At 40.1% G+C, this 25,699-nt stretch overlaps 1 pseudogene and 2 gene segments (V, D, J or C); all 3 read right to left on the reverse strand.

The window, feature by feature from the left end:
• Window positions 1-9,253: 9,253 nt before the first annotated feature.
• LOC133255305 (T cell receptor alpha variable 5-like) lies at window positions 9,254-9,974 on the reverse strand. The segment is given in 2 exon segments: window positions 9,254-9,601; window positions 9,763-9,974. Coding segments are annotated over 2 exon segments (384 nt in total).
• Window positions 9,975-13,162: 3,188 nt separating this feature from the next.
• Window positions 13,163-14,405, reverse strand: LOC133255306 (T cell receptor alpha variable 9-2-like). The segment is given in 2 exon segments: window positions 13,163-13,990; window positions 14,119-14,405. Coding segments are annotated over 2 exon segments (501 nt in total).
• A 5,501-nt stretch (window positions 14,406-19,906) lies between these two features.
• Window positions 19,907-20,734, reverse strand: LOC133255307 (T cell receptor alpha variable 14/delta variable 4-like; annotated as a pseudogene).
• Window positions 20,735-25,699: the final 4,965 nt, after the last annotated feature.

Raw genomic sequence — 25,699 nt, forward strand, 5'->3', positions numbered from 1 at the left:
TTAGAGAAAAGCTAACACCTATCCTCTCAAACTCTTCCAGAAAGTTGCAGAGGAAGGTAAACTTCCAAACTCGCTCTATGAGGCCACCATCACCCTAATACCAAAACCTGACAAAGATGCCACAAAAAAAGAAAACTACAGGCCAATATCACTGATGAACATAGATGCAAAAATTCTTAACAAAATTTTAGCAATCAGAATCCAACAACACATTAAAAAGGTCATACAGCATGACCAAGTGGGCTTTATCCCAGGGATTCAAGGATTTTCAATATCCGCAAATCAATCAATGTAATACGCCACATTAACAAATTTAAAAATAAAAGCCACATGATTATCTCAATAGATACAGAGAAAGCCTTTGACAAAATTCAACATCCATTTATGATATAAAAAAAAAAAAAAAAAAACTCTCCAGAAAGCAGGAGTAGAAAGAACATACCTCAGCATAATAAAAGCTATATATTACAAACCCACAGCAAACATTATCCTCACTGGTGAAAAATTGAAAGCATTTTCCCTAAAGTCAGGAACAAGACAAGGGTGCACACTCTCACCACTACTTTTCAACATAGTTTGGAAGTTTTGGCCACAGCAATCAGAGCAGAAAAAGAAATAAAAGGAATCCAAATTGGAAAATAAGAAGTAAAACTCTCACTGTTTGCAGATGACATGATCCTCCACATAGAAACCCTAAAGACTCCACCAGAAAATTACTAGAGCTAATCAATGAATGTAGTAAAGTTGCAGGATATAAAATTAACACACAGAAATCCCTTGTATTCCTAAACACTAATAATGAGAAAATAGAAGGAGAAATTAAGGAAACAATTCCATTCACCATGGCAATGAAAAGAATAAAATACTTAGGAATATATATACCTAAAGAAACTAAAGACCTATATATATAAAACTATAAAACACTGGTGAAAGAAATCAAAGAGGACACTAACAGATGGAGACATATACCATGTTCATGAATTGGAAGAATCAATATAGTGAAAATGAGTATACTACCCAAAGCAAACTATAAATTCAATGCAATCCCTATCAAGCTATCAACCGTATTTTTCACAGAGCTAGAATAAATAATTTCACAATGTGTATAGAAATACAAAAAACCTCGAATAGCCAAAGCAATCTTGAGAAAGAAGAATGGAACTGGAGGAATCAACCTGCCTGACTTCAGTCTCTACTGCAAAGCCACAGTCATCAAGAGAGTATGGTACTGGCACAAAAACAGAAATATAGATCAATGGGAAAAAAAATAGAAAGCCCAGAGATAAACCCACACACCTATGGACACCTTATCTTTGACAAAGGAAGCAAGAATATACAGTGGAGAAAAGACAATCTCTTTAACAAGTGTTGCTGGGAAAACTGGTCAACCACTTGTAAAAGAATGAAACTAGAACACTTTCTAACGCCATACACAAAAATAAACTCAAAATGGATTATAGATCTAAATGTAAGACCAGAAAATATAAAACTCTTAGAGGAAAACATAGGCAAAACACTCTCCAACATACATCACAGAAGGATCCTCTATGACCCACCTCCCAGAATATTGGAAATAAAAGCAAAAATAAACAAATGAGACCTAATTAAAATTAAAAGCTTCTGCACAACAAAAGAAACTATGAGCAAGGTGAAAAGACAGCCTTCAGAATGGGAGAAGATAATAGCAAATGAAGCAACTGACAAACAACTAATCCCAAAAATATACAAGCAACTCCTGCAGCTCAATCCCAGAAAAATAAATGACACAATAAAAAAAATGGGCCAAAGAACTAAATAGACATTTCTCCAAAGAAGACATACAGATGGCTAACAAACACATGAAGAGATGCTCAACGTCACTCATTATAAGAGAAATGCAAATCAAAACCACAATGAGGTACCATTTCACACCAGTCAGAATGGCTGCTATCCAAAAGTCTACAAGCAATAATGCTGGAGAGGGTGTGGAGAAAAGGGAACCTTCTTACACTGTTGGTGGGAATGCAAACTAGTATAGCCACTATGGAGAACAGTGTGGAGATTCCTTAAAAATCTGGAAATAGAACTGCCTTATGACCCAGCAATCCCATTGCTGGGCATACACACCGAGGAAACCAGAATTGAAAGAGACACGTGTACCCCAATGTTCATAGCAGCACTGTTTATGATAGCCATGACATGGAAGCAACCTAGATGTCCATCAGCAGATGAATGCATAAGAAAGCTGCGGTACATAAACACAATGGAGTATTACTCAAACATTAAAATGAATACATTTGAATCAGTTCTAATGAGGTGGATGAACCTGGAGCTGATAATACAGAGTGAAGTAAGCCAGAGAGACAGAGAAGGCAATGGCAACCCACTCCAGTACTCTTGCTTGGAAAATCCCATGAATGGAGGAGCCTGGTAGGCTGCAGTCCATGGGGTCGCTAAGAGTCAGGCACGACAGAGCGACTTCACTTTCCCTTTTCACTTTCATGCACTTGAGAAGGAAATGGCAACCCACTCCAGTGTTCTTGCCTGGAGAATCCCAGGGACGGGGGAGCCTGGTGGACTGCCATCAATGGGGTCGCACAGAGTCAGACATGACTGAAGCGACTTAGCAGCAAGCCAGAGAGAAAAACATCAATACAGTGTACTAAAACATATATATGTAATTTAGAAAGATGGTAACGATAACCCTGTATGTGAGACAGCAAAAGAGACACAGATGTATAGAACAGTCTTTTGGACTCTGTGGGAGAGTGCGAGGGTGGGATGATTTGGGAGAATGGCATCAACATGTATAATATCATATAAGAAACGAATGGCCAGTCCAGGTTTGATGCAGGATACAGGATGCTTGGGGCTGGTGCACTGAGATGACCCAGAGGGATGGTATGGGGAGGGAGGTGGAAGGGGGATTCAGGATTGGGAACACGTGTACACCCGTGGTGGATTCATGTTGATGTACGGCAAAACCAATAAAATATTGTAAAGTAAAAAAAAAAAAAAGAAAGAAATGTGGGATGAGGAGGGAGGTGGAGGGATGTTCAAGTGGGAGGGGACATGGGTAAATCGATGACTGATTCATGTTGATGTTTGGTAGAAACCAACACAGTACTGTAAAGCAATTATCCTTCAATTAAAAATAAATAAATTTAAAAAAAAGCAGAGACATTACTCTGCCAACATAAGTCCATCTAGTCAAGGCTATGGTTTTTCCAGTGGTCATTATGGATGTGAGAGTTAGACTATAAAGAAAGCTGAGCACCAAAGAATTGATGCTTTTGAACTGTGGTGTTGGAGAAGACTCTTGAGAGTCCCTTGGACTGCAAGGAGATCCAACCAGTCCATCCTAAAGGAAATCAGTCCTGAATATTCATTGGAAGGACTGATACTGAGGCTGAAAACTCCAATACTTTGGGCACCTGATACGAAGAACTAACTCATTGGAAAAAACCTTGATTCTGGGAAAAATTGAAGGTGGGAGAAGAAGGGGACAACAGAGGATGAGATGGTTGGATGGCATCATCGACTCAATGGACATGAGTTTGAGTAGACTCCAGGAGTTGGTGATAGGCAGGTAGGCCTGGTGTGCTGCAGTCCATGGGGTCACAAAGAGTCAGACACAGGTGACTGACTGAACTGAACTGAACTGATCTGAAAGACCAATAATAAACACATATTTTTAACTGATTTTTAATTCAGACATTTCTGAATTTCCTTAGTCCATTCTTCTAGTTTAATCTAATCACCAAATGATAAAGATTTTTGTGGTTATATTTGTCTTTTATAAGAAATTTAAATCCAAATTTCCAGGGATAAGAATGTTTTTGATGAGCAATAGCTCTAGACATGGTCTATGAACCTAGAGAAATACTTTCTTAGAATGAGTGTTTCCCCTCTAAACCTACACCTGTGCTGCCACAGTACTAACCCCTTCCTGTCTGTGAAGGCAATTCCCTACCCTGGTCCCTACAGCAGGTAGATGTATCAATTAGAACTCTAGGTTTTGGTACAGGTCCCTCCTACACGCCTCTCACTGTGGGCTCATTCAGTGCACAGAAATACACTGCAGAGTCCTCCAGTTGTGAAGCTGAGATGATAAGTGTGATGAATCTGCTTGCCTTCTGGAAATTCAATGAGTAGCGACCTTCTGCAGCATTTGGCTTGTTACAAGAGTCCTGGTGAATGAGGAAGGTCATCACCCCACTGCTGTGTTGCTTGTACCAGAATAGACTATAAGTTGTATCACCGGTGTCATTTGTGCAATTCAGGGTCACAGTTTCTCCTGCACTGACATCAGTGGTTGGTCTTGAGTTACTTTCTAGGCAATACTGGATCCTAGAGGAAAAAAATAGAAGTAGACTGTAGCCATGAAATTAAAAAACAAAAAAACAAAAAAACAAAAAAAAACACTTGCTCCTTGGAAGGAAAGCTATGAAAAAGCTAGACAGAGTATTAAAAAGCAGAGACATTACTTTGCCAAAAAAGATCTGTATAGTCAAATCTATGGGTTTTCCAGTAGTCATGTATGGATGTCAGAGTTGGACCAGAAAGAAGGCTGAGTGCTGAAGAATTGATGCTTTCAAACTGTGGTGCTGGAGAAGACTCTTGAGAGACCCTTGGACTGCAAGGAGCTCAAACTAGTCAATCCTAAAGGAAATAAACCCTGAATATTCATTGAAAGGACTGATGCTGAAGCTGAAGCTCCAATACTTTGGCCACCTGAGGCAAAGAGCAGACACATTGGAAAAGACCCTGATGCTGGGAAAGATTGAAGACAAAAGACAAAGGGTGCAGCAGAAGATGAGATGATTTGATAGTATCACGGACTCAATGGACGTGAATTTGAGCAAACTCCAGGAGATAGCAAAGAACAGGGGAGCCTGGTGTTCTGCAGTCCATAAGGTTATAAAGAGTCAGACACAGCTTAGCTACTGAACAAAACCAATAGAGATTTAGGAATAAGTGATGTAGAATAAAGAAATTCTACTTTACACTCAGCTAAGCTTCCTTCCCAGGGTACCCTTAAGACTGCCTGTTCCTTTGGTTCTTAGGTCACAGAGGAGGCACAATCCCTTCAAGACCATCCTTACCTAAACACAGTGAAGCCACGACCACCTTCAGAAGGCTGGAGAGAAGCACGTTTCAACTCTTTCACTAGATGGAAAATATCTTCTTCTTCAATGTCAAGGCTTTGCAAGGTGAGGTGAGCCTGACAGGGTGAGGGAAGAATTGCTGGGTATGTGCTGCTGCTGCCCCACAACAGGAAACAGGGGTGAGTTGATGTAGCAAGTTGAGTAGCAAGTTGATGTGGGTTACATCAACTTCTCTATGAACCAGGTGAGAGTCCTACTCACCCCAAACTTCCTTTTGTATTAACCAGTTCTTCTACTGATAGCAATTACATCTTAAAATAAACATGAGTTAAATTTGATATTGCAAAGAAGACCTCCCCCGCCCCCACCCCCCACACACTATGCTGTGTTGGGTCATTGCTTCTGTGAAAGAAATGAGTGAGTAGCTCTTATTTAAAAATATTATCTGTAATGTATTATGGAAATAATATAAGACATACTAACCATGCAGCCTCACTTTTGTGTTCAGTACTTCCACCTAAGGTAGAAATAAATCACTTTATGGTAAGAAGGCAAAGCACTTTTGCTCTTCTATTCTGCCTATTGTTACAATAATGCTTCTCCTCACTATCAATATTTTTAGTTGCCCATATTGGGGCTAAAGCAGGAAAATCTAATCATCCTTTTCTAAAGAGTTTAGGCTGAGGTTGCAGAGATTGACTCCTGTCACAGAAATCCCTTTTTATTCTCTACTAATTTTGACAGTCCAGCTCTGTAGATATCTTAGTTTTGTCATTAGGTTATCAAGCCTTTGAATTTATATTCATCCCATTAACTCAACTGGGACCATAAATGAGCCATACCAAACTGTTATATATCCTGTATACCCAGCTCTAGAGGAAGTACATAGCAGGTGATCTCATACACCTCCATAAGACAGCTAACCCTAAGATCACCACTGATTCCACCCCCAACCCTACACCTGTGCGACCACATCCCTAAGCACTTCCTGTCTGTAATAAATCTTTGTGAATGAATATAACAGGAAAGCCATGCCTAGGGATATGACTCCACACCATGGCAAACAACAAAGACCCACTGCCTATCACAGCCTATTTCTTGATAAATTAGCCAAAATTTATCTTCCCCCGATAGCTCAGCTGGTAAAGAATCCACCTGCAATGCAGGAGACCCCTGTTCAATTCCTGGGTCAGGAAGTTCCACTGGAGAAGCAATAGGCTACCCACTCTAGTATTCTTGGGCTTCCCCTGTGGCTCAGCTGGTAAAGAATCTGCCTGCAATGCGGGATACCTGGGTTCAATCTCCGGGTTGGGAAGATCCCCTGGAGAAGGGAAAGGTTACCCACTCCAGTATTCTGGCCTGGAGAAATCCATGGACAATATAGTCCATGGGGTCACAAAGAGTCAGACATGATTGAGTGACTGTCACTTCACTGTTCACTTCACATCTTCCTGTCTCAGTAATGACAGCCTCAGAGAAATTGTTTGAAGCATCTTTAGATTTTGTAGTGGAATCTTTATTAAGTTTAATGAAACCACATAAAGTAGAAATTGTTCTCTAATTTAAAAACACCCAACTTTTTCTAACAACTGGTTGACTAAATATGAAATATCATTCATTTCTCTTCATATTATTTAAGTCTTTTAAACTTCTCAATTAAAGGATCTCATGACTGTATTCTGTTACTCAAAATACATCCATACCCAGAACAATTCTTTGGACAGTCTCATATCAAACTCTGAATTTATATTTTTTTAATTTTTGGAATGAGTTAGGTATGGGTGGGGGGTGCTTCCCTGGTAGCTCAAATGCTAAAGAATCTGCCTGCAATGCAGGAGACCCCAGTTAAATTCCTGGGTTGGGAAGGTGCCCTGGAGAAGGGATAGGCTACCCACTCCAATATTCATGGGCTTCCCTGGTAGTTCAGTCAATAATCTGTCTGCACTGTGGGAAATCTGAGTTTGATCCCTAGGTGGAAAGATCCCCTTTAGAAGGGCATGACAACCCATTCCAATATTCTTGCCTGGAAAATCCCAGTGGACAGAGGAGACTTGGTGGGCTACAGTCCGTGGGGTCGAGAAGAGCTGGACACAACTGAGTGACTGAGCACAGCACAGCACAGGAATGGGGAGTTTGTCGTTACAAAAGGAGAGCATAGGGAGTTTTAGGGAGTGGTGAAACTGTTCCGTATCATTATCCTATGATGACTTCATGATCTCTACAATGGATTAAAATTCAAAATAAACAGAAATATAAATCACAAATAGTCAAATTGTCTATGTAATTACTTAGGAATTAAGATTTAAAGTACTGAACTCAAAATAGCAAAATAGGAACCTTCTACCATCTTTTCACCCCACCAAAAACACGAATTTTCACAGTAATACTCCAAGGGAGCTTTGAGAAGTTCAGAAATCCAGCAGAGAAGTTCCAGCACACTGTCTGATGTCAGACACACTGAAGAGGGTTAGGGGAACAATTTCACTTTACCTTCATCACTCCTCCCCTCAAAGCACACAGCTGGACTCCAGGGGAAACATTCTTGACCTGCGATTTCTCCACAGAGGAAAGTGAGGGCCTGTGAGTGAGCATCTGCTCTCCAGCTTTGGGAGAACCTACAGAAAAGACTCTCTCCTTTCTCACCTCACCCAGAATACTTAGGTGTGCTGCTCAGCTGGGGAGTGGGGAGCACCTGGGAACAGCAGTCAGGTCTCCAGGAGGACATTAAAATGGACACGTTTCCTACAATCAGGGCACTGGCTCCATCAAGACTGCCCACCAGTCGCTGGATGCCTTGCCTGCCAATCATCAAAAGTGGCCCAGGGATACCAGCCATCACACAACATCTGACTCAAACACCACCCCACCCTGTCACTGCTCCCAGGGCACAAAGAACAGCCAGAGTGAGGCTTTGCAGATGCCTAGTGAGCAAGTGCAGAAGGCGGCCCCACTCTGCTGGCCTGGAAGAAACAAGACAGGTGTAAGCAGCCAGCATGCCCCTAAGGAAAGGAAGAAAAATGGAGGCTATCAACACCCAGAATGGCCTCCTAGGATCAAGAGAAGGCCATGAAGTTTGCAGTAAATTGTCCAGACAGGAGAAAGCAAATACACCATTTGATTTGCAATCATTTGAACATGACATTTTCAAATCACTTTCTATCTTACTTTTCCTCAAATATACAAAAAATATATACTGGGCACTAAAGAAAAACACATGTCACATTTTCTCAATAAGAAAGTGGTCAATGCACATAAAGGGGATGTCAAACAATGTAAAATTGTAATTTATTAATATTTCTCATACAGCTATTTCAAAGCTGATGTTTGGGAACAAGACAATGAAATGGGAATGCTCAGTTCAATATTTAATATTAAGTGGAAAAAGATACTAATTAAGATAGGAATTTATAAAAAGAGTAAACTGAATATTAGCAACATTGTGTGATCATAGAATTGTCAATATCATATTAATTATATAAAGCATTTTCTTATATTTGGCATGCAATTTGTATAATCAAAAAATATGCTGTTTTCAAAGCACAATATTTTTAAAATCCATTCATAATAAGGATTGTGATATGGATAACAGGAGGAGTATTTATAGAAGAGTCTGAATGGCAAAATGTAAATTTGGTCTTACAATTTAAAAATAAATCAGTAAATTACTAACTCTCTTCAAGAATTCATTAAGCAACAGGTATCCAACAACATGTTCTAACCCTTTCTAGCTACCCTTGAGCCTAATATTCTTATCCAATGCTTTTTATGGCTTCCCTGGTAACTCAGTTGGTAAAGAATTGCCTGCAATGCTGGAGACCCCAGTTCGATTCCTGGGTCTGGAAGATCCCCTGGAGAAGGGATAGGCTACCCATTCCAGTATTCTTGGGCTTCCCCTGTGGCTCAGCTGGTAAAGAATCTGCCTGCAATGTGGGAGACCTGGGTTTGATCCCTGTGTTGGGAAGATCCCCTGGAAAAGGGAAAAGCTACCCATTCCAGTATTCTGGCCTGGAGAATTCCATGGACTGTGTAGTGCATAGTGTAGCAAAGAGTTGGACACGACTGAGTGACTTTCACTTTCTTTCACATGTTTTTTATGACTAGCACATCAGTTTCCACCTGCAGACAAACAATATAACATTTGTCATATTTGAAGTTTGCACCAAAGGAAGGGGGCTGCCCCAGTCACAGGTTTGAATACAGACAGAAGATGCCTGGGAAGCACTGTGTACTTGCTGCACAGAAGTAGACAGCTGAGTCTCCAGCTTCAGTGGTTGCGATGTGAAGGGAGAGATGTTTGGCTGTCTTATTCAATAAAACGGTCAGTCTCTGGTCTTCCTCTTTGGCCTTATTTGAGTAAATACCTATAAGGAACTGGAGACCTTTTCCAGATTCTTGCTTATACCAAGGGAAATACTCTGAGTTACCATCTGTATAAGTGCAGGTGATAACAGAGCTGTTTCCCTCCTGGACACTCAAGGTAGGACTCTGCTCCACCTTGTTTCCAAGGCTGACACCTATGGAGAAAGTAGAAGTTGGAGAAAGGTTGTTAGATTACTTAGCTCTAGGGTTTACTTTCCCTTTTCTACAATAACTAGAAGAAACCTGAATAAAGCCAGTCTTGGCATTTAAAGAATATCTACTAATACACTCTATTTCCCTTAAACCCTCAACTCACAGTCCAGCTGCAGCCACAAAAATGTGATTAAAGCTCCAATGGGTATCTTCATTATTTTTCCTATTTAGAATCAATTGTGGCCCTGCAGTCTCCGGCCAGGAGAGCTGCTTCTGTTACCAAGTGATCCCTTCTTTTCTCTAGTGGTTTCTTTCATTGTCTACCCAGCCAATAAGAAAAAGGCTCTGCTTCTGCCCCAAGCCTACCTATCCATTCAGAACCCACTCAATGAACCCTCCACATGTTCTGATCAGCAGAGGTGCACCGCCATCTGGTGGTCACATCTCTACCTACTGAACTCTCTGGTTAAATGTCTTTATCATACTTGTGCCTATGAGGGACTCTGATGCATAAAAACAGCAAAGATCACAAATTATGTCTTAGATTGAAAATTTAAATGCACAGTAAGAATGTAGAGATTAAGATTTACACCTCTGCACACAACTGAGTCATTTTTAGTAAGTTAGAAGGAGGTAGATGCTGTTGCTCTTTATCCAATGATGGGCCTAATATTAGTTTTGAAATTAGAAAAGCACCATGATTCACTCTTAAACATAAAAATATAAAACTTTCCTTTTCAGCCTGTATACCATGCTCTTTTGTCTACTATGGGGAGAAAATCTTTCTAAAAGGAACATGTAAGCCAAAGAAGAGTATAAGAGAAAAAAGATCATTTGATATTCCAAATTCCTATTATCTTAGATTGTGTTCCGCTAAGCCAGTCTTGCCTGTTAATTGTGACTGTAGTTAACAATACTGTACTTTTCATTTGAAAGTTACTCTGAGTGCAGACCTTAAATAACTGACCATAATAACAACAAGACAAAAACCCTGGTAATTATGTGCAGTGAAAGATGTGTTCACTAACCTTATCAGTGTTATCACTTCAAAATATATACATGTATCAAATCATTATATTAGACACCTCAAACTCACACATATCTTAAAAGCAGTGAATGACTCAGCCTTAGTGGAATTTCCTCCAGAGTATGAGTATGAGTCAATTCTACTGGCATGCTTCTGCTGCCTTGGCCATCGCTGGCTCAAAGTGTATATTCTATTATTTTTATTCCAAACTCCACTACAATGTAGTTTCCCCAAGTCACTGACAGTGACATTTCCCCAATAAAATGTTCTTTCCCCAAGACATTTCCCCTTAACTTCTGTGAGTTTCCAGAATTATCTTCCTCTGCCAAAACCACTTTGATTACTTAGAATTTTCTGGTTACCTCTGTGAGAATAAATCCAAGAAAGCCTCAATATTGCCTGTGTCTTCTAGAGAAATAGTGCAAATAGAAGATTGACCCTAAAGAACCTGTCATAAGAAACAGTCCCTGGGCAACCAAGACTAGCTCATTTCCAGAGGTAGAAGCCCCTCTCCTGTGATTTGGATTCTCTGGCCCTGTGGATTACAAAGAATAAATAAACCTCTGTTTCATATCTCATACCTTTAAAAACTTACACAGCTATGGTGAAGAATATCTACTCTCTATATAAATATGTATATTTATTAAAATGTGCAGGTTTTATGTGTGTTAAACTTCTTGCATTGCAAGCAGATTATTTACCACCTGAGCCACCAGGGAAGCCCAGGTAATACACAAAGTTTGGAACAATTTTGTATGTGACGTTCTTAATTCATCAAAGACTAACTTCCACTTTTCTTCTGGATTTAGAAAGCAATTTTTGCTTGTTATAAATTCCCTGGTGGCTCAAACAGTAAAGAATCCGCCTGCAATGCGGGAGACACGGGTTTGATCCCTGGGTCAGGAAGATCCCCTGGAGAAAGGAATGGGAACCCACTCTAGTATTCTTGCCTGGAAAAATCCCATGAACAGAGGAACCTGGCAGGCTACAGTCCATGGGGTCGCAGAGTCAGACATGACTGAGCGACTAACACTACTATAAAGAATTGTGGAGAGCACTGGTGTTCTTTACTTATAAGTAATCTCACTCAGGCCTCCTATTTTAGTGCCCGCCACAAACCTTCCACCCATACATACACAGGCACTCGCAAGAGCAACACCATCTTTTCCAACTGTTCAAAGATAACTTGTCCTTCTTTTTTAAACTCTTCCACAGCACACATTGTGACACCTCTTGCACTAAACCTAGGTTTCTTCTTTGTCTAGTCTGTAACACAAGCTTTAATTCTTCCTTACACTTCTCACCTTCTGAAATTTTGTTGACATCACTATGTGCTGTGATCTCCTTATCTATTCTTTTTGTGATTGCAGGTTTATACCCTTTCTGATTTCTTTACTATCTTAGAGATAAGTGTGCATTATTAATCTACTATGTTTATACAAATTTCAGAGAAAACATTTTATTGCACAACATTTTGTATTGTTTAAAGTATACTTTGACCAAACCTAGGTCTCCCGCATTGCAGGCAGATGCTTTATCCTCTGAGCCACCAGGGAAGGGTTATGTTTATACAAATTTCAGAGAAAACATTTTATTGCACAACATTTCGTATTGTTTAAAGTATACCTTGACATGCATTTTATTTATAAAATTTTAAAAATAAAATTCGCCTTTAAACCAATCTAATAAAAAATTAACTAGATATAAACCAACAATGCATAACTAATATATACTAGATTTAAACCAACAGTGCATAACAAAAATATATTAATGTTATGACTATAGCTCATTCATAAAGCCTACAAATACAGCCTTTGAAAAAAGTAGAAGAAAATTTTCATGAAGGTGGAAGAATGAAGTAAACAAAAATATTTTAGAAGCAGCAGGCATTTCAAGGTCAATAACATTTTAAATCATTCTTACCATGATAGCCACTGCAGAAACAGAAAACATATGTTGTTTACTTCTGTGCTTAAAACTTTCTTCCAGGCAACAAAAATACTCTAGTGTGCCAATAAACAGATGTTAGTAAATAGGATTGCACCAATATTTGAAAAGACCAGCAGTATATTTGCAGTGCAATACAGAGATTGATTGCTCTATTATTCTTTTTAATATACCATCTTCTCTTACTTCCTTATCTTTCACAATTTCAAGATTATTACAAAATACTCAATATTTTGCAAAACTCTATAAGGGGAAATCTGAAAAAGAATACATATACTATGTGTATACATATTATACTCACGTACATAACAATTACTTTGCTGTACACCTAACACTAACACAACATTGTATATCAACTATACTTCAATTTAAAATTAAAAGTTTATTAAAAGTCATGGTTTTGGAGACTGTAGCTCTGCTAATACTCCTCCTGCATGCTTTGTCATGAAGACACTATGCAAATGACACCTTCTCTGGTGCACTCTGGCTCAGTATATTGTATACAGTATAAAGTATATTGTATACTAAAAGTATAATAAAACTTGGTAAAGAAAAACCCATCAAGTTGGCCTGGAACAGCCTGCAGGGCATGGATTTTGACTGCAAGGATGAGCAAGGGACTATTGCATTGTTTATGTGGTTTAACCTTGAAATTACTTTGGTCTTTGATAAGGAACCATTGGTGTCCGACAGTTTTTAGGTTCACTAATAAGAGGTTGGGTAAAGGGAAATTTCCCCAGTGATGCAGTGGTAAAGAATCCACCTTCAATGCAGCAGACCCAGGTTAGATCTCTGGGTCAGGAAGATACCCTGGAGGAGGGCATAGCAACCCACTCCAGTATTCTTGCCTGAAGAATTCCATAGACAGAGGATCCTGGAGGGCTACAGTCCATGGGGTCCCAAAGAGTCGGACATGACTGAAGTGACTGAGTACTCACACAAGGGAAATGTTTACTTCTTGTTCTTATGCTCTAGACATTGGTATGATTTTTGTATCAACCAGAAACTGAGAGACAAACCACCATAAACTCTGCTGGGACCAGAGGGTATCAGAGACACTCAGCATCCAGGCCCCATTGCTGCTCAGAGTTTGTGCTCAGCTCCCCCTGCAGTTTCGTCACTGTGTCTCTCAGAGCACAGTAGTACACAGCCGAGTCTGACTCTTGGACTGAGTCTTTCTCCAAGTGGAAGGAGGTAGTTTCTGTATTATATGTGGCTTCAAAACCTTTGTTGGTTCCCTTGTCATTGGCCTTCATGGCTTTAAGGAGGAGCTCCGGACCTTCTCCAAGATACTGGACATACCAGAAAAGATTAGGGTACCCAGAGATTGAATAAGTGCAGTTTATAGTCACGGAAGTCCCTTCTGAACGACTCACTTGGCCATCCATCTGGATCACTGAGTTTCCATGGGTTTGTCCTGGGCAAATTATAAAAAAAAAAATTCTGTGTCACCTTGGGCATATTTTTCTAGGATAAAATTATGGTTAAAGATTTTGCTGACATATTAGAAGGAAGAATCCATGTTTTAAGAGGCATTTTACTTACCCAGCATTAAGAGTATCACAGTCACTAAGCCTGGAGAAGAGCTCATCTCTGGAGTGTCACCTGAATGAAGTTCTTGACTTTTAAGAGGAAGAAAGGTTGAAATCACAGTGAAGTGACAACTCGAAGCCTGCATTTCACACAGGAAATGTGTTGGTGTCAGGAAGCTGCACCCTCTCGTGGACAGAGAGAGGAATGGGACGTGTGTAACCTAGTCTCCCAAACATGTTCTCATCCCCAGCTTTATTTTTGAGACATATACCAGTCTTCGGGGCTTCCCTTGTAGCTCAGTCGGTAAAAATGCTCCTGCAGTGCAGGAGACCCGGGTTCGATCCCTGGGTTGGGAAGATCCCAACCCATTTCCTTGGAGAAGGAAGTGGCAACCCATTCCAGTATCCTTGCCTGGAAAATGTCACGGACAGAGGAGCCTGGTGGGCTGCAGTCCATGGGGTTGCAAAGAGTTGGGCACGACTGAGCGACTAACACTAACACTATACCCGTCTTGAGATGGCACTTGGAAATCTGAACAAGTTGCTCTAACCTCTTAGGTCTGTTTTGTTGTTAGGCCTCTACCTAACAGAAGTCCTTTAACAGAACATCCCTAGGGTATGTCTTTAACTGAAAAGATACCAATTTCCTTGAGCGTGGTAAAACAGTCCTTTACATCGTCATGTATTCCATGTGAGCTAGTCGTAATTCATTGAATACCAGAAAAGCATTTGGGGTTGAACTTAGAAGAAGTAATAAAAAACCAAGTCATTACTGAGTGATTCTTTACTTTTCAACACTGTACCCTAATATGTAGAGCAGTCAACTGAGATTTATTACATCACAAAATATCTGTCCAATTAAACAAAAATGATGAATAAACAATCTTTGAGGAATCACTACTTTATGAAATGCACTATTTCCTTGGTTGGTTGGTTTAGTCACTAAGTCTTGTCCAACTCTTGCAACCACATGGACTGTAGCCTGCAAGGCTCCTCTGCCCATGGGACTCTCAGGCAAGAATACTGGAGTGGTTTGCCATTTCCTTCTCCAGGGGATCTTCCTGACCCAGGAATCAAACCCGGATCTCCTGCTTTATAGGCAGATTCTTAACCAACTGAGCTATGAGGGACTAATCCTAAATTATATCAATGGTAAGGAATTCTATCTTTTAATAAAATCTTTTAAGGAGGAAAAGTCACATATCTTACTAATAGTCATGTATTCCTGAGTATAAAAATCATTTGAAAATGAAAATATGAATTCTAGTCAGAAATAAACACCATAGATTGAATTTATGAAATTCTACTTGATGTTCTGATATGAATATCTTATTCTCTCACAGTTTCAAGCTGGCTAAGTATTAGTCATTTAGTCCTGTCTGATTCTTTGTGACCCTATTGACTGTAGCCTGTCAGGCTCCTCTGTCCATGGAATTCTCCAGGTGAGAATACCAGAGTGGGTTGCCATTCCCTTCTGCAGGGGATCTTTCCAACCCAGGGATCGAACCTGTGTCTCCCTCATTGCAGGCAGATTCTTTACTGTCTGAGCAACAAATACTAATCTTACTAAATCCTACTAATAATACACTCAGTAGATATCTAATCTCAAGTACACTTTTGATTACTTAATGTAATAAGTAATAAGCAAAATGTAATACCAACATTTTGATGCCAAACTTTAACCAAACAATTTTCCTCCACCATGTCTGGAACCCTAAAGATGTGAATTTCTGTCAAAAGCCTGGAGCTTGGGTTAGGACTGTTCTTTCTCAGCTTTTCAAATTGTTAAAGATGTATAAATTGATATTTATACAACAGCTGATGATAGAATCAATATGTGCATGATTTAAAATTACAAATTCTGGATGCACCACTAATTTCATGAATCATTTTTTCCAGAATTGAGACTTGTGAATTTGTAATTTTGAAAGCTCCCTAGGAGGTTTTGTTGAAAACAGTCCAACAAAATTTCATTTATGATCAATGTCTAGACAAAGATAGTTGCCAAGGTTCAGGGAGAAAGCTGTGGTCTCAGAATGGAAAAATGTTTCCATGACTACACTGTGCTAAGTCACTTCAGTTGGGTCAGACTCTTTGTGACCGTATAGACTGTAGCCCACCAGGCTCCTCTGTCTATGTGATCCTCCAGGCAAGAATACTGGAGTGCATTGCCATATCCTCCTCCAGAGGATCTTCCTGACCAAGGGACTGACTCTCATGTTGGTTCTTTACCACAAGCACCACCTGGGAAGCCTATGACTATACAAGTTGTGTTAAATGATTCTTCTCTGTGAAGTACCAGCAGCAAAAAGAAGTCTTCTTTAGTTCACTTTTTTTTTAAGCTGGCTTTTTATGAATGTTCATTTTATTTAAAAAAAAAAAAAAGAAAGAAACCAAAAAACCCTGAGGGCTATCATGATAAAATTCTGGAGAAGGAAACAGCCCCTAAAGCCCCTGTAATTATTAGTCCCTAGACACATAGATGGAAGCCTAGCTCAGTTTCTTTCATGGAATTGACTCTCCACAGTTTCAGGTCAGGACGTTCAATGAATCCAAAGTCAACATGTGACTGGTTTCCCATATTCCAATTAAGCAGGAAAAGCAGACTCAGATAGTCATTGGCCTCACATATTTCTTCCTTTCTGCTTCACCTTCCAAATCACATTGTCAGAACCTGCCTCAAAATTATGCTAGAAAGGAATTCAGGAAAAGCAGCTAAAAACTTTTATTCTGACATAAAGGGGGAAAGCAATATGGATTTGACGATGCTGAGTTGAAAAACTAAGTATAGGATGCACGGATGCAGAAAGTTGTTATTCATGCTTAAAAAGAAAACATATTTTAAGGCCAGTAAGAATGTAGAGGACAAATATTTGTATTTGAGTCACACCAGAAGTCTTGTACAACAATGAAGAAAGATATTTGTTAAATTTGGATTTTAATGCCATTATTAAAGCATAATTTTCATAAAAATATACTGCACTTATTTAAAGTAAGCTTTCATAAGATTAGAGAAATATGTGTGTATTTCTCTAATCTTAAAATTAATCATAAAAATATATGCATAATTGTGAAACCATCATCACAATCAAGACAATGAACTGTGCATCACCACCAAAAGTTTCCTCACATCTCTTTGTCGTCCTCTCGACCCTTTTCCCACCTCCTTGTTATTAATTAGTTTACATATTTTATAACATGATATAAATGAGATAATGTATACTTTTTGTCTAGCTTCCTTGATTCAGCATAATTATTTTAAGATTCTTTCATGGTTATAAATATCAATGGCTTATTCTTTTGTTTTGCTGAGTAGTATTCCATTATATGGATACAAAACAATTTTCTTATCTATTCACCTGTTGATGTACATTTAGGTTAGTCCCAGTTTAGGGCTGTTACAAATAAAGTTGTTATTAATATGTGTGAATAAGGTTTTTTTTTATAGACATGCTTTCATTTCTCTTGGGTCAATGTCTGGGGTGAAATGGCTGAATCATATGGGAGGTGTATATTCGACTTTAACTTTGTTATTTTTTCTGGTAGATTTCTTTCATAGATCCATTGGATTTTATACTCAGAAAATTATACTACCTGTGACTAAAGATAAGTTCACTTTTCCTTTCAAAACTCTTTGTCCTTCGTTTCTTCCTCTTGCCTTATTGCACTGACTAGAACCCTTGGTACAATATTAAATACAAGTGCTAAAAGCCAAAATTCTTCCCTTTTTCTTGTCTTTATTCATGAAGCCTGGTTCTTTCTATACTGCTACTTTATTTAAATCATGGTTTGACCTGTACGGAATCATCATGATTGTGAGACTTCCATAAGATTATGAGAGGTCTGTGGACAGAAAGGAGAATAATTTTCAGATGCACTCCAGAAATCTGAAGCATCTATACATCTCATAAATTTGAACCACAGTTACTACCCCAGCACCTTCTAGAGTAAAACCTGGAGACCCTCACAATAAAAGACAAATACACAAGCAGTAAGTGGAAGCCAAGATTTCAATATAAATACGGTTGAGAAAAACTCATCATTTTTTTCTTATACACCACAGAAATAACCTAAATGCAACATGGAGATTAAAGAAAAGGAATAAATGCTATATCTATAATTTCAGTCAAATTAGAGAGGAATCCAAATATCAGATAAGAGCTACCAAAATCAGATAAGCTTGCACAAATACATATGTTCTGAAGAGCTATAGTGAGTGAATCATGCCAGGTCGAAAGGAAATCTTTCCAGATCAAATCCATGTGTTAATACACTTCCAAGTATTAAAATAATCCTTTTTAAAAATGTCAGGTTATGGTTTTATTATTGATTTTATTATTTTCCCCTGATCAGTCAATTTCTGCTTTATCTTTAATTCCTTCACTTTCTTTCATTTTGTTTTATTGTTCACACTAATTTCTTGAGTTATATACTATAGATATTTAATCTAAATAACATTTTTGTACTTGGAAATTAAAAATAAATATAAAAAAAGAAAGTTAAATTAATTATGTATAGAGACATGAACATGTAGGAATATAGAGAGGGAAATTTGGTAAGATAAGGTAAAAACTAAAATATAAAGAAAAATATTAAAAGTCCTTTACAACTGAGAAAAATTGCATAGTAGTCACCTTAGAAAGTAAATATGAGTACCATGGACTCACACCAAACAGACCTAAATCAAACTAATTCAGAAATAGTATAAAACAGTATGGTCTATAAAAAGAGACATCATTCTGAGAGGACCTTCATTATTGAAAACAATGCCTATAACATAATTGAAGGAAACCAGAATCAGTTCAGTTCTGTTCAGTTCAGTCACTCAGTCGTGTCTGACTCTTTGCAACCCCATGAATCACAGCACACCAGGCCTCCCTGTCCATCACCAACTCCAGGAATTCACTCAGACTCATGTCCATCGAGTCAGTGATGCCATCCAGCCATCTCATCCTCTGTCGTCCCCTTCTCCTCCTGCCCCCAATCCCTCCCAGCATCAGAGTCTTTTTCAATGAGTCAACTCTTCGCATGAGGTGGCCAAAGTACTGGAGTTTCAGCTTTAGCATCATTCCTTCCAAAGAAATCCCAGGGCTGATCTCCTTCAGAATGGATTGGTTGGATCTCTTTGCAGTCCAAGGGACTCTCAAGAGTCTTCTCCAACACCACAGTTCAAAAGCATCAATTTTTCGGCACTCAGCTTTCTTCACAGTCCAACTCTCACATCCGTATGTGACCACAGGAAAAACCATAGACTTGACTAGACGAACCTTTGTTAGCAAAGTAATGTCTCTGCTTTTGAATATGCTGTCTAGGTTGGTCATAACTTTCCTTCCAAGGAGTAAGCGTCTTTTAATTTCATGGCTGCAGTCACCATCTGCAGTGATTTTGGAGCCCAGTAAAATAAAGTCTGACACTTTCCACTGTTTCCCCAACTATTTATAGGTCAGTTTAATTCTTAGGCCTAACCAGGGACACAAAGAGGGTACAGGAGAATTTTTATTCCTCCATGCAATATATAATACATAAATATTTATTGAAAAATTGATCTGAAAAACCAGCAATGCACACATATTTTTACTGATTTTTCCATCATATGTTTCTGAACTTCCTTAGCCAATTGTTCTAGCTCAATATGATCACCAAATGGCAAAGATTTTATGTAGCCTTTCTTTCTTTCTGATCTTTAGCTTAAAATGCTATGTGTCTACCTTCAAGACCACGAGTCAGGGATAAAGGTGTTTTTGATGATAACTCTGAACATGGTCTATGAACCTAGAGAGGTATTTTCTCAGGGTGAGTGTCTTCCATCCAACCCTACACCTGTACTGTCATCCTAGCCACTTCCTGTCTGTGCTGCCAATTCCCTGCCCTGGTCCCTACGGCAGGTGGAGCAGAGCCCTGGGTTTTGGTACAAGTCCCTCCTATGTGCATCTCACTGTGGGCTCTCTCAGTGCACAGAAATACACTGCAGAGTCCTCCAGCTGTGAAGCTGAAATGACAAGTGTGATAGATTTGCTTGCTCTCTGGAAATTCAATGAGTAGCGACCTTTTGCAGCATTTTGCTTGCCATAAGAATCCTGACGAAGGAGAAAAATCATTGCCCCACTGCTGGGCTGCTTGTACCAGAATAGACTGTAACTTGAATCACTGGTGTCATATGTGCAGTCCAGGGTCACAGCCTCCTTCTCCTGTGCTAACATGGGTTGTGGTCTTGAGTTACCTTCTGGGCAATAATGGATCCTAAAGGAAAAAAAAAAAAAAAAGAATCAGAACTTTAGGAATAAGTGGTGTGGAATAAAGAAATCCTATTTTAGATCCTATTACTCCTTCTTCCCAAGGTTCCCATAAGACTGCCTGTTCCTCCAGTCCTTAGGTCATAGAGGAGTCACAATCCCCTTGGGACCATCCTTACCTAAACACAGTGAAGCCACGACCACCTTCAGAAGGCTGGAGAGAAGCATGTTTCAGCTTTCCACTAGATGGAAAATATCTTCTTCTTCAATGTCAAGGGTGTTCAAGGTGAGATGAGCCTGACAGGGTGAGGGAAGAATTGCTGGCTATGTGCTGCTGCAGCTCCACAACAGAAAACAGGGGTTTCCTGGAGTAGCAAGTTGATGTGGGTATGTCAACTTCTCTACAGACCAGGTGAGCGTCTCACTCACCCCAAACTTCCTTTTGCATTAACCAGCTCTTCAGTTGATATCAATTACATCTGAAAGTAAAAACAAGTTAAATCTAATATTGCAGTGAAGATTGATGACCCCATCAATGTTGTGTTCAGTCATTGCATCTGTGAAGGAATTGAGTAGGTGGCTCTTATTTTTAAATATTACGTGTAATACATTATGGAAACAGTGTAAGATATAATAAGCATGCATCCTCACATCTATGTATGCTGTTCTTCCACCTAAGGTAGAAATAAACCATTTAATAATAAGAAGAGAAAGCTGTTTGGACTAATTATTGTAACTTTTTAATTCTTGCTGTTAAAGCACTATTTCTCTTCACTATCAATGTTCAGTTGCCTGTCTTGCAGTCAAAAGCAAAAAAATCTAATCACAAGTAGCTGAAGAATTTACACTGAAGCTGTTCAAATTAAGGGGCTTCTTTGTGGCTCAGACAGTAAAGAAACTGCCTGCAATGCAGGAGACACAAATTTGATCCCTGGGTCAAGAAGATCCCCTGGAGGAGGACACGGCAACCCACTCTAGTATTCTTGCCTGGGGAATTCCTTGGACATAGAAGCCTGACAGGCTACAGTCCATGGGGTTGCAAAGAGTTGAACGTGACTCAGCAACTGGCTTCACAAGTGGTGCTGGGGTAAAGAACCTGTGTGCCAACATAGGAGACTGGCAGGCTACAGTCCATAGGGTCACAGAGTCAGACACGACTGAAGTGACTTAGCATACACGCACACTCACACTGAGTCCTATCACAGAGGTCCCCTTCACTTCTCTATTAGTTTTTACAGCCCAGCTCTACTTATTCATAAAACCATTTAGACACCAGAGTTTGGTCATCAGGTTATCAAACCTTTGAAATTACATTTTTCCCTTTACTTCAGTTGAGACCCTAAATGAACTACAATAAGCTTCTATAGTCTGTATGCCCATTTCTGTGGAGAACATATCATGCTGCTAAGTCACTTCAGTCGTGTCCAACTCTGTGCGACCCCATAGACGGCAGCCCACCAGGCTCCCCCATCCATGGGATTTTCCAGGCAAGAGTACGGGGGTGGGTTGCCACTGCCTTCTCCGTAGTTCAGCTCAGTTCAGTTCCATCACTCAGTCGTGTCCGACTCTTTGCGACCCCATGAATTGCAGCACGCCAGGCCTCCCTGTCCATCAGCAACTCCCGGAGTTCACTCAGACTCACGTCCATCCAGTCAGTGATGCCATCAAGCCATCTCATCCTCTGTCGTCCCCTTCTCCTCCTGCCTCCAATCCCTCCCAGCATCAGAGTCTTTTCCAATGAGTCAACTCTTCACATCAGGTGGCCAAAGTACTGGAGTTTCAGCTTTAGCATCAGTCCTTCCAAAGAACACCCAGGGCTGATCTACTTTAGAATGGACTGGTTGGATCTCTTTGCAGTCCAAAGGACTCTCAAAAGTCTTCTCCAACACCACAGTTCAAAAGCATCAATTCTTCGGTGCTCAGCTTTCTTCACAGTCCAACCTGCACATCCATACATGACCACTGGAAAAACCATAGCTAGGCTCACTGCAATAATAAAAACAGCTTCTTATTAAAACTTTTCGTCCTCTCTATAGAGAAGCTGTGGAGAAGGCAATGGCACCCCACTCCAGTACTCTTGCTTGGAAAATCCCATGGACGGAGGAGCCTGTTAGGCTGCAATCCATGGGGTCGCTAAGAGTCAGACACGACTGAGCGACTTCACTTTCACTTTTCACTTTCATGCATTGGAGAAGGAAATGGCAACCCACTCCAATGTTCTTGCCTGAAGAATCCCAGGGAGTGGGGAGCCTGGTGGGCTGCTGTCTATGGGGTCTCACAGAGTCGGACACGACTGAATTGACTTAGCATAGCATACAGAGAAGCTGTAAAGTTAGGCAAAGTTCCCAGGTAGCTCACTGGTAAAGAATTCACCTGCCAATGCAGGAGACACGTGTTCAATCCCTGGTCTGGGACAATCCCACATGTGATGAAGCAACTAAGCCCGTGTGCCACAACTATTGAACTTGTGGTCTAGAACCTGGGAAGTGCAACTACCAAAGCCCATGTGCCCTAGAGCCCCAACTGCATAGCAAAAGAAGCCACTGCTGTGAGAAGGCCGCACACCATAACTAGAGAGTACCCACCCCCACCCCCACCCCCCAAAAAACAAACAAACTAGAAAAAGCCCTCGTGCAGCAATGAAGACCCTGTAGGCCTAAATAAATAAATTAAAAAAAATTTAAAAACAAAACTGCTTGCATTTTAACCCAAGTTCTGTCACCCTGCAAACACCACTTTACTTAAGCCTCTCAGGGCCTCAAGCTTCCTGAGTGGTTACAGGGGAAAACAAAAGTGCTTATCTCAAGTCATTAGACTTCTGAAATGAGTCAAGGCAAGCCAAGAGACTATCAGAGGTCCTGGTGTGTAGGACAACAATTAATCACTTTAAAATTACTATCTGTTTTTTTTTTAGAACATATCATAGGTAACACCATGTACCTACAAAGGACTGTGATTGCAGTATTATTGACGGTAATGAAAATTTTCTCTGCATATGTATGTTAAAAGTAAAGCCATGCTCTAGAAATATTATTCAACATCATGGCAAATAACAAAGACCCCTGGCCTATTATTCTACCTTTTGATACAGTAGCCAAAGTTTATCAGCCTTGTCTCAAAATAACAGCTGCTGCTGCTGCTGCTAAGTCACTTCAGTCATGTCCAACTCTGTGCGACCCCAGAGATGGCAGCCCCCCAAGCTCTGCCATCCCTGGGATTCTCCAGGCAAGAACACTGGAGTGGGTTGCCATTTCCTTCTCCAGTGCATGAAAGTGAAAAGTGAAAGTGAAGTCACTCAGTCGAGTCTGACTCTTCTCGACCCCATGGACTGCAGCCTATCAGGCGCCTCCATTCATGAGATTTTCCAGGCAAGAGTACTGGAGTGGGTAGACATTGCTTTCTCCAAAATAACAGCAGCCTCAGCTAAATTGGTTGAAGTGTTATCAAATCTTGCTCTCAGTTCAGTTCAGTTCAGGTGCTCAGTCCTGTCCGACTCTTTGCGACCCCATGAATCGAAGCACACCAGGACTCCCTGTCCATCACCAACTCCTGGAGTTCACTCAGACTCACATCCATCGAGTCAGTGATGCCATCCAGCCGTCTCATCCTCAAAGAAAGGCAATGCCAAAGGATGGGCAAACTACCGCACAATTGCACTCATCGCACACGCTAGTAAAGTAATGCTCAAAATTCTCCAAGCCAGGCTTCAGCAATACATGAACTGTGAGCTTCCAGATGTTCAAGCTGGTTTTAGAAAAGGCAGAGGAACCAGAGACCAAATTGCCAACATCCGCTGGATCATCGAAAAAGCAAGAGAGTTCCAGAAAAACATCTATTTCTGCTTTATTGACTATGCCATAGCCTTTGAGAGTGTGGATCACAATAAACTGTGGAAAATTCTGAAAGAGATGGGAATACCAGACCACCTGACCGCCTCTTGAGAAATCTGTATGCAGGTCAGGAAGCAACAGTTAGAACTGGACATGGAACAACAGACTGGTTCCAAAGAGGGAAAGGAGTACGTCAAAGCTATGTATTGTGACCCTGCTTATTTAACTTCTATGCAGAGTACATCATGAGTAACGCTGGGCTGGAAGAAGCACAAGCTGGAATCAAGATTGCTGGGAGAAATATCAATAACCTCAGATATGCAGATGACACCACCCTTATGGCAGAAAGTGAAGAGGAACTCAAAAGCCTCTTGATGAAGGTGAAAGAGGAGAGTGAAAAAGTTGGCTTAAAGCTCAACATTCAGAAAACGAAGATCATGGCATCTGGTCCCATCACTACATGGGGAATAGATGGGGAAACAGTGTCAGACTTTATTTTTGGGGCTCCAAAATCACTGCAGATGGTGACTGCAGCCATGAAATTAAAAGACGCTTACTCCTTGAAAGAAAAGTTATGACCAATCTAGATAGCATATTGAAAAGCAGAGACATTACTTTGCCAACAAAAGTCCGTCTAGTCAAGGCTATTGTTTTTCCTGTGGTCATGTACGGATGTGAGAGTTGGACTGTGAATAAAGCTGAGTGCCGAAGAATTGATACTTTTGAACTGTTGTGTTGGAGAAGACTTTTGAGAGTCCCTTGGACTGCAAGGAGATTCAATCTGTCCATTCTAAAGGAGATCAGCCCTGGGATTTCTTTGGAAGGAATGATGCTAAAGCTGAAACTCCAGTAGTTTGGTCACCCCATGTGAAGAGCTGACTCATTGGAAAAGACTCTGATGCTGGGAAGGATTGGGGGCAGAAGGAGAAGTATCTCCATTAAATCTGATGGTACCACGTGCAGTACAAACAGCTCTGCTCTCTGAGTTATACAGTATAACTCTCTGAACACACTCAACATTTTTGTGTCAGTTGGCTGAATAAATATGAAATATTATGAATTTATCCTCCCATTATTCAACTGTAATATATTTTTCAATCAAAGGACTCTCATGATTGTACTTCTGTCATTTAAGAACTGTCTATGTCCAGAACAGATCTTTCAGACATTCTCATACAAATATCTTCATTGATAAGTATTTAATCTTAAAAATTGAAAGGGACAATACCAGGCTGTTTATGCAATAATTACTCCAGATCCCTTTATAAAACTCAATCCTTAGGGGAAGTATAATTAATTCAAGTAGCTGAACTTGTGCATCTCTCATGGGCAAGTCAATTTACAAAAAAAAAAAAAAAATTATATTCAGTGTTGGTCGGTAGGTTTTGAATGCAGTTCATAGCTTCCAAATACAATGAAGACAACGAGATTTCCTAACTCTCTGGCTTATCTTAGTCTTGGCATACGTCTTGTGTACTCCAATTAAAATGAACACTGCGGTGGGGCCGGGGGTGGGTGGTTAAGCCAGCTT

Source organism: Bos javanicus, chromosome 10, assembly GCF_032452875.1.
Source record: "Bos javanicus breed banteng chromosome 10, ARS-OSU_banteng_1.0, whole genome shotgun sequence".
NCBI classification, from domain to species: Eukaryota; Metazoa; Chordata; class Mammalia; order Artiodactyla; family Bovidae; genus Bos; species Bos javanicus.